This window comes from Streptopelia decaocto (assembly GCF_964273445.1).
Source record: "Streptopelia decaocto genome assembly, chromosome: 19".
NCBI lineage: Eukaryota > Metazoa > Chordata > Aves > Columbiformes > Columbidae > Streptopelia > Streptopelia decaocto.
In genome coordinates this window covers 2953692-2963021 of record NC_138674.1, presented here as the reverse complement: position 1 = coordinate 2963021, position 9330 = coordinate 2953692, and the positions used below count along the sequence as shown (strand labels likewise).

Genomic DNA, 9330 nt, shown 5'->3' with positions numbered 1-9330 from the left:
GGATGCGTTTCCTTCGGGGCCAGGACTGAATCATTTCTGTTCCTTTGTTTATGAACAGGGCGAGGCGCGACAGGTCTGTTAACATGCCAAAGTCCTTTCACGGCATTGTGGAGTTTTCTCTGCATCACTCCACTACTTGCATATACTTCATGCCGTCTATGTGAAATCACGCTTTATTTTGGGTTGTCGCTATTTATATTCGTTGGAGGAAGAGGAATGTGGGAAAAGAACAGGTTCTGTCTGTGCATCTGATTCAGAGAAGCTCAAGACTTCTCTTAATAAATCATGACGTTTTCCTGAGTTAGGCAGAGTCCTGCAGATAACAATTCTATCTGCTTTATGGCTGAGATTTAAGCCCTTGTGCTGCCACATCTCTTAGCTCTGCACAGGCTGGTTGGGGCTCCAGGACCCTCCAGTTGCTTGATTTACTCCTCAGCACATGTTCCCTTTGTAACAGGGCACAGCTGGGGCTCTTCTGCTTTCCCTCCATCCTTCCACGGCTTTAAATAACCCCTGGTTCCACTTCCCTGTTCTGTGTAGCAGGGAACACACATTGCAACAAAACCTCCTTCTCCTAAAAAAAAAAAATCATTTAAACACAAAAACTTGACTGAATCTAGTGGCTGCATCAGTCCTGGAAGTTCGCTGCAGGGTTTCTGCTGGGATATTTATAGTCATCCAGTGAGGAACACCTTGCAGAGCAGATACAAGTCTATGCTGTGGGTCGGTGGGGGGGAACAATGACCTAAGCATTATCAGAGAGCAAAACTCTAATTTGAATAGGAGAGCTCCAAGTCAGGGCAATAACAAGTCACTGCAGTTCTTCCAGCTGCTTCTAAACCAGCTTTTCCCCCATCTTTACAAGAATCTCCTTGCAGGTGGCAAACTTGCAGTCTCTTGGGATAACTTTGGTGATATGCAAGTATATACCCGTCCCAGCAACAATCTGCTTTTAGAGCCAAGAAGGAACCAAGTCTTACCCTGAGCTGAGGGACCTCGTGCACAAAACCACCGAAGAGAATAAACCTGTCGTGGGGGTGATACCTTCAGCAGCACCCGCTGCAAACATCCAGCGAAAGGACTTAATTACTACGTACAAAAGCGCTTTGGTCAGGGCTGCGCGTTGGGCTCCCCGGCGTGTCAGCGAGCAGCAATGCGGCAGAACAGGCTGGCGGATTAAGGAGCGAAACCCGTGCGAGGACATCAGAGGCCATCAGCTCGAGCAGGGAAGTGAGCGAGCTGGGTGGTACCGAGCCCAGCTGCCCGCAGCCTCCCCGGCACCCTGCGCCTCTGCAACTTGCAGCAAAACTGCTTGGGCAGGGCTGCCGGAGAGCACGGGACGCAGGGACCCAGCTGCTTCAGGTCAGAATATGAAGCTGTTTTAGGGGCTCGGCCGTGCTGTGACCCCAGCCCGGAGCAGGGGTGCAGATGCGTTTCTCTCAGTGCTGCAGGTGAGGGGCCAGGGACTCAGCTGTGAGCACGGATCTGCCAGCACCCACGCAGCCTTATCTCCGCTGGGAAGGTGAGTTAATGTGTAACCCGGCTCTGTTTGGTTAGCCTGGAAAAGTAAAGAAGTCCTGGGGTAGGCACGGCTGGGACAAGGACTTGGGCAGCGTGGAACGACAGACGAACTGGTAAAAAAGAAAAGAATATAATAATAATCATCTCTATTCCTTCTTGTCTTTTGCTTTCTGTCCTTTTCCTGCTGAACGGGCTGTGGGTGAGGGGCTGGGTGGCTCTGCCCGGGGGGAACACGGGGCTCTGGGCACCCGTGGGGCTACGGACGGGCTTTGCTTGGCAAGGGGAAAGTGTGGTGGAGGTGGCACAGGAGGCGGCTGCAGCGAAGATGGATGGGGCGGCAGCGGGAGGAAAGCTGGGGAGACCAAAAGCTCAGGCAAACGCTCTGTGCACTTGATTTAGTTGTTTAAATAGGAGGAACTGCAGATCTGCTGCCAAAGTCTCCTTTCACCCCAGGGTGGGATCTGTCCTGCTGCAGAGCAGAAGCTGCTGAGATGGGACCTGCAAAGGGGGTTTTGCGTTGTTTTTGTTGTTTCAAGCTGGCCAGGATAAAGCTCTTTGCTGGTGGAGGCATTACAGCTCCTCTGCTTTACACAGCAAAACTGACCGAGGTTCTTTAACGTTGCTGGAGAGCCGTGGTAGAGTTGCTTGTAGTAGTCCTGGGCTTAAAAGAAAGTAGCCTCCTCATATAAAGCAATTAGCATTAATTGCTACCCAGCACCTCTTTGATGTTTGAGGGCTCAGCGAGCTTTGTAAAGGACAGTTATGGCAGCTGTGACAAAAGCTGCACAAACTGGCCTTTTATTTTAGATTAAAAAAATAACTGCTTCTAAAAGCGTTTTTTTAGTGGGGGAAGATATATACCACTGGAAAAGAACTTTTCAAGTACCATGTCTTTTAATGTTAATGCTCGGTCATAGCTTAGTTTGTGGCTGAACTGCCACGTTGCTCAAGCAGAACTGTAAAATCCTCCTGAATCATAAACACCGGGATTTTTTTCAACACTGATTTTTCCTCTTTCCCAAGTCGGATAAATGCGTTAGAGCCATAATCGCATCAGAGAACTAGAAGGCAGGAAAATGAACTTGTTGTTTCTGCGTAGATCCTCTCCAGCATGGGACAAGCTCCGGGCTGGACTTTGCTTCCCCGTGAGCTGGGTACAAAACCTTGGGCGGCCGCTTTCTGGTCCTGAAAACGCTGTTAGAAAGAGAGCAAATGATTTCTTCCCATGAGCTGCTAACGGTGGGCATCCTCATCCTCATGGAGAAATCAGCTCTGTGGAGACCCCTAATTAGAGCCGGGCCAGGCTGCTGCCTTGCAGGATTTGGCTCTGACAGCTGCTCCAGCTGTGGGCGTCAAGTCTGAGCAAGACTTTGGCTTCCCCAGGAGCCTTTCACTCTCCCGAATTTGTGCAGCAGGCAGCAAGGAGCATCGCAGCAATCCCAGCCGAGCTGCTTGGAAACAGACTCATATTCCACATTGCAAATATGCGGGTGAACAACAAAACTCTGCAGGCTACAAAAACCCCCAAACTCAGATGGCGTGTCTGCTTTCTGACGAGTAGAAGCTCTAGCTATAAAGTTATCCAAATTCAAAGAATCAAGAGTGCTGCTGTTCCAAACCCACCACTTACTGAAATATGATTTAAGCAGTAAATAATGCAAAAGTGAGACTGAAATATTAAACTCCTCCTGCGTAGAAAGATCGGATCTGTCAGGGCGTGGGCGTCGAAATCTGATTTTTGCGGCATGTTCCAATTACAAAGGAATTCTTTCAGGGTCTAACACTCTGAACAAGCAGCCGGTTTTGCTCACTTATCTCTCCATCTAATTCCCTGATCCTGCTACGAAAAAAAGCAAAGCAGGAGCGGCCAGGTCACAGCACAAAGAGCTCCTCTGTCTTCTGCCCAGCAAACCTTCCCGCGTGGGTCCGTGTGTGTTGGAGCAGGCGCTTGTTTTGCTGCTGCCATCAGCCTCCGCAGCCCCGTTCTCTCCCAAAGAATGGGCGGTGCGTGTGAAGAAAACACCTAATTGGCGGTGGCAGTAGATTTTGGGAGGTTAATGCTTTACATCCAGAAGTAATTACGCCTTTTGGAGGCTGCTCAGCCTCTCCCCGCAGGCAGCAGAGTTCTCTTGGCCGTGCATTCTATGAGCAAAACTCAACCCCTGGACGGTTGTTTTTCAGCCACAGTGACCACGTTGGGGTCCCACTGGTGTGGGGGCACAGGCTGCACCCAGACAGCAGCAAAGCTGCATTGCCATGGGTAGAGGGGACATTGGGGTGCTGCTTGTGACACCCCCGGGTGGCCACAGACATGGGACATCTCTGCAGCCTGGCTCCATGCGAACCATGCCAGGTGTCCCCAAACACACCCTGAGGTCCCGGGGAACCTCCCCAAGGCTGTGACACCCCTGGCAGGGTGGCAGAGGAAGTGCTTCCCCAAGAGGGTCCTCAAAGCATAGCAAGGCTGTGACCAAATGGTGGCACTTTGCGTCAGCATGTTCACAAGTTGGAGAGAAGTTCAGCTTCATAGCTGGTGACAGTGGGTGTGTGGAGGGACAACATCTCACCAGGCAGAGCTGGGCTGGGATAACTGCTGAGCTGGGCTTTCAACCTCTTCCTTCACTCAGGAACCACCTTATCCTGAGATGATTAAACCACCAGCATGAGATGGCCGTGGACAGGCGCTCCAAAGCTTCCTCTGTTCTCAATTCTTTTGGGGAAACCTTCAGTTCCAAGGATGCTTTTCAAAAGCCCCTTCTCCCAAAGAGAAAAGCCTAAGATCGAGGACATTTGCATGCATCCATCCATCCATCCATCCATCCATCCATCCATCCATCCATCCATCCATCCAGCATCTTCCCAGCCTGCCTGTCCTCCCTCTGGCTGAGCCAGCTCTCTTGCATCGCTCCGGGGGTTCTCACAGCTTAACGCTTCTCCTCTCTTCTGCTTCAGCTGGGATATTGCCCCCCGCACCAGACGCAGCCTGTGATATGCCTAGGAAGGAGCTGGGGCTGGGGACGGCCGGCTGCAACTCTGGCAGCTGCGACAGCATGGTCAGCACAGCCTCCAACCACTCGCAGCATGTAAGTAACCCCGTTGGACCCAGCCTGGGCATGGCAGGGGCTCAACTCACCCCTTTCGGTGGCTGAGGAAGGAGTTTGGTCTGATCTCTGCTCAAAAGCGTGCTCCATCAGTGCTTTGGAAGGACCTGGGTGCCCTGATGCCGCCCCATGCTAAGGGACTGCAAGGACCAATGTAACTCCTGCCCCAGAGCAACCTCAGACTTTCCATCCTGCCACTTCTCCTCCGCTCCTGCGAGGTCTCCTCGGGGAATCGACCCTGAGAGCCCAGCGGCTCCAGCATCGCTCAAAGATGCAGAGACAGAGAGTGCAGGGGGAGCCTGGTGAGCTCCCCAGTGAGACCAGTTGGAGAACTGGGTCAGTCTGGTTCCAACAGGGTGATTTCACCTGGAAAAACCAGCGGGCCGTACTCCTCCCAGCTGACAAGAGATTAATTTCCCAGTTAAGGCAGAGGTGAGTTCGGACCATGGGTGTAGATGTGTAGTTTTTCTCTGTCCATTAGAGCTTATGTCTCCAAACACTGATTCCAAGATTGATGGACTAATTACATCCTGTCTGACTTGGAGCATAATTGATACATGTAAGCGCAACACCCAGTCCTGAACAGGTTTCCCATTTGATGTATTGCAAACCAGAACCAAACCCTCAGAAATTTATTAGGGATGGAAAAACTGGTTACAATAGTGCATGGTAAAAGATTTGGATAGGTGTCTCTCTGCAAAACAGCTCCACCTGGGACAACTTCTCTGCGCTTGTTGATCTGATCCACACTGCATCCTTTACTGCACTTCATTTTTTTCATTATATATTGCACGTGTCACCTTGTAACTTGGCCCTTCCACAGCAATCATAGCTCATGATACTTGAAATACAACAAAAATTAAACAGCATCTTACCATATTGTTTTAAAGCTGGGGTATGAATAGGAGAATGAGGAGACCACCGCCCACAGATAAGCTTTCAGTATTTCTGGTATTTATACAAACTTCTAAAATACAGCATTGCTGGTCAGTATAGTTGTCTGTATGTATAGACTGCCCACGTAACCAATCTGCTCATATTTCAAAGTAAACTAAAGAACTAAAAGGTAGAGACCAAGTTTCCAAGTTAAGAATAATCCATCTTCTGGTGTTCATAGTAGGGTAATATAAAAATGGCCTTTAAGTATCTAAATATTTAAAGGAAGTTGTCTAGTTTTCTATAGCTGTAGGTATCAGTTTTTGAATAGTCACTGGCCAGGGCTGTGAATAACAACACACCTCTGCCTCCTACCTGGGCTGCTTTTCTCCTTTCCAGAGTGATAACAGCTATGACTACTTATCTGTGGAAGAGAAAGAGTGCTTGATGTTCTTAGAAGAAACTATCGGCTCACTGGATGCAGAAGCGGACAGCGGGGTCTCTACTGATGAGACCGACTACGTGGAGCCTTCCAAGCTGCCTGGGACACAGCCAAAAAGAGACCCCCTGCCCCAGGGTGAGCTGGCAACTGGTGCTCCAGCATTGTTTGCAAAGGGACTTTCAGGCTGGGCTGCGTTCCCTGGGCAGGGAGGGAGCATGGCCCCAATTTCATGCATGGGGGGAGCTAAAGCAGCTTGGTTTTGTCACTCTGGTGAGCGGTGGCTGGATGCAGCGATATGGGGAGGGCAGCAACTGCATTTTCTGGTGCACGGGAGCTGCTGGCAGAGAGTGAGCGAGGGCAGCAGCGCTGCAGGGCAGAGCATCTTTGCTGGTGCTCTGAACAGGCTCACACAGACTAACAAGGCTCCTTGCTCAACACGTGCTTTGACAAATCCAAAGTATTCACTTGTTTAGTGACAGAGTGTTAACTGGGATCAGGGTAAACTCTTTGGGTGCAATTACTCTGTCACGGCCGCAGGGGCTTAGGAGGTGTGAAGAAATGTATTTTGCAGACTGGAAGGTGTCCTGTGTGCTGCATGACTTCAGATCTTTCTCTTTGCCTAGATTTGGAAAACGGGGCTCCCGCTCCAAGCGTAGGTCAGCAGCATGCAGCTGAACACAGGAGTGCCAAGAACCTCTCTGCATTCTCAAGCTCGACCCCACCAGCGGCTCCAAGCCCAGGCTATCACAGTCTTCCAAGGAACATCACTGTGGCAAATGCACAAAGAGCAAACGGAGCTTCTGAGAGCAAAGTGACTGTCTGCACAGTGGAGGACCCAGTGCCAGGGGGTAAATCACAGGAGATGGCCAAGGACAACAGGCTTGACCAAGCCAATGCAAGAAGCCAGACAAAGTCCCTGGGATCTTTGGTTATCCAACCTCCAGATCCCTTCCAGGATGACCTGATGAGCCTCGAGTGGTCACGGAGCAATCGCTCAGATGCCAAGAGGCAAACAGCCAAGGAGACCAAGACTTGGACTAACTGGGGCCAGCCAGAGAAATCCGTGGTGGAAGAGGCCCCTCAGGACCCAGACGCCAAGCGTGGGCCTCCAACTGCCCCCAAGCCATGGAAATTGCCACCAAATATTATCCTAAAAAGCAGCAAAACCAGCCAAGTGCCACTCACCACAGAGCCTGGCCAGAAGGTAAAAGCACCACTGTTGTCCTCATCTGGCTCTGCCAGCAACACCGCTGCCGAAAAAGTGAATTCAGGGCACCTTGACCCCAAGGAGAGGGAGAAGGTCCATCAGGAAGCTTTGGAGAAGCTTGGATTGTCCCAGGACAAGAGGGAGCCCAGTAGCCACCTTCAATCTACCACGCAAGCCCAAACAAAAGAGATGCCATTCCCCGTTCCTGGAGAGCCCGGGGCACAATGCGGCATGGCAGAGAGGTCGGTACCGGGCATCCGACAGATGAACTTCAAATCCAACACCCTGGAACGCTCTGGCGTGGGGCTGAGCAGCTACATGAGCAGCACCAAGGAGCAGAACGTCAAGACCAGCAGCTCCCTGGGCAAGATGTCCTTCATCGAGCGGCTCGCCCCGAGCTTCCTCAGGAGCAGTCGCCCCCGGCCAGTTTCCCTTGGGGCAGGGAAGGACTTTGCTGGTCTAAAGGAGCCCGTGGGGAAGGTGGAGCCAGAGAAGAGCAGCAAGTGGCGATCCCACCCGCTGCAGAGCTTCCCCAGGCCACCCCGCTCCTCCGTCAGCGTGAAGATTTCCCCCAAGGACACGACGGATGAGAACCGGCGAGAGGCACTGAAGAAGCTCGGCCTGCTGAAGGAATAGCTCCACAAAGTAATGGGGCTGCTGGAAAAGGGGCTTTTCGTCCTGGATCCAGGTACCACAACCATAAGCATCTTCTGCTGTGATCTCCTGCCCCAGCATCGTGGGAGCAGTACTATGAGAGGTATTCGGAGCTTCACACCAAATAAAGTAATGCCACATGTACATAGTATTTTGTATATAGCAAGTGTCTATGAGCTATTTATATAAAGCATCACTCAGCACGTGGATGGGGCATATTCTCCTACAGGGTCATTTGGGGATTCATTGCAACAGGGAAGCCATGGAACTGAGGTTTTGACTTATTTTAAAAGATGTTCCCCATGGATAAAACCTCTCCAGGAAGAACTACAGGACTCTGCTGCTCCTTTAGGATTTGGTGGGTTTTTGTTAAACTTATCAAAAGCCTGTGGGGCCTGAGCACTCATGTGCCAGAGACAAGTGCCTCCCGAGAGCCACAACTGCCAAATAGAAAAGTGCCAGACCAAGGGGCACCGGACGGGGCTCAGCAACACTCCCCATGCTCGAGTGCCCGGTCTCACCGTCACCTCTGCCTGCTCTCACATCCAGCCCCGACACCCTGGAAATAGCACAAACATGCAGCATGAAGTGACAGTGAAGAAGTGACAGACTGCATGTTGGTGGCAGAAGTGCCGCCCAAAACAAGAGAGAGATGCAAATCTGAGACAACATCATTTCATTCCCTCTCAAACTCTCCTCGCATCTTGCAGACCCAGCTGATGCTGTCAACATTTATGCTGCGCCCCTTTCAGAACAAAGGTGGCTTATTTCTGTAATAAACTTGTATATGATGAGAAAATGACTGTGCAATACAGGTTTACTCTCCTGTTGCAATCAAAGCTCTGGTAAAGCTAAATAATGAGTTTTAACCTTCAGTTTGTCTTGTCTTCCACTACAATAAGCAGGTGCAAAGTCTGCTACTGCATTGCCAGGCTGGGATGGGTGACATGGGATCTGCCAGTGCTCCAGTCGACCCCTTCCAACCTGCACCATCTCCCATAGCAGCTGTGGTGGTTGAAAAGCCACGCTAACAGCTTAGCTTGAAAGGATCATTTTAATTTCTTCACCAAAAACAAATCCTCCATGCAATCCTGGCTTTCAGTTTTGGACATCTAGAGAGCGCCACTGCTAATAAAGGGAGAGCCTTTGCTTCTAACAGGCAATTTAATTTCAAAACTAATGTAGGTTTCCTTTAGCGAGAGGGGCTGACCCATGGAGGCAATTACACTAAACAATTTACTTATGTTAATTAAATGCTTGCAGCATTAAGATAAAGTTGCGCTTGAGCATTTTCATCGCCGACCTTGCAGTACAATCAGCTTTTAAAGACAGTGTCGTGAATACTAAACAGGCTTTTACTGACAAAACCCAGAGCCAGGCTTTGAATTCCTCTCCAAAAAGGCATGTGCCGAGCTTCGGTTTTGCATGGAGAGAAGGGGAGGGCAAAATCCACACAGGTTTGGAAGAGAATAGAAAGCTCAGTCCTGACAAAATTATCAATGGGTGCCCGCTAAGTTTTCTTTGTCTAT

General features: G+C 50.5%; 1 protein-coding gene across 2 annotated transcripts; it reads left to right on the top strand.

Annotated features, from left to right (window-relative positions):
• The first annotated feature begins 989 nt into the window (after nucleotides 1-989).
• LOC309448081 (specifically androgen-regulated gene protein) lies at nucleotides 990-9023 on the top strand. 2 transcript variants are annotated; one of them, XM_082069291.1, is made up of 4 exons: nucleotides 990-1522; nucleotides 4474-4604; nucleotides 5898-6075; nucleotides 6564-9023. In XM_082069291.1, the coding sequence occupies exons 2-4, from the start codon at nucleotides 4512-4514 to the stop codon at nucleotides 7781-7783; spliced, it is 1491 nt and encodes a 496-aa protein (XP_081925417.1). In that variant the 5' UTR covers nucleotides 990-1522; nucleotides 4474-4511; the 3' UTR covers nucleotides 7784-9023. The 2 variants fall into 2 exon arrangements, with proteins under 2 accessions (XP_081925417.1, XP_081925418.1); XM_082069292.1 differs by lacking the exons at nucleotides 990-1522; nucleotides 4474-4604 and adding an exon at nucleotides 1537-1634.
• Nucleotides 9024-9330: the final 307 nt, after the last annotated feature.

Excerpts from the sequence above, each read along its gene's own strand:
- LOC309448081 (XM_082069291.1), top strand. The coding sequence starts at position 4,512 with ATGCCTAGGAAGGAGCTGGGGCTGGGGACGGCCGGCTGCAACTCTGGC. Across the intron at positions 4,605-5,897 it reads CCTCCAACCACTCGCAGCAT|AGTGATAACAGCTATGACTA; the intron begins GTAAGTAACCCC and ends TCTCCTTTCCAG. Across the intron at positions 6,076-6,563 it reads AAGAGACCCCCTGCCCCAGG|ATTTGGAAAACGGGGCTCCC; the intron begins GTGAGCTGGCAA and ends CTCTTTGCCTAG.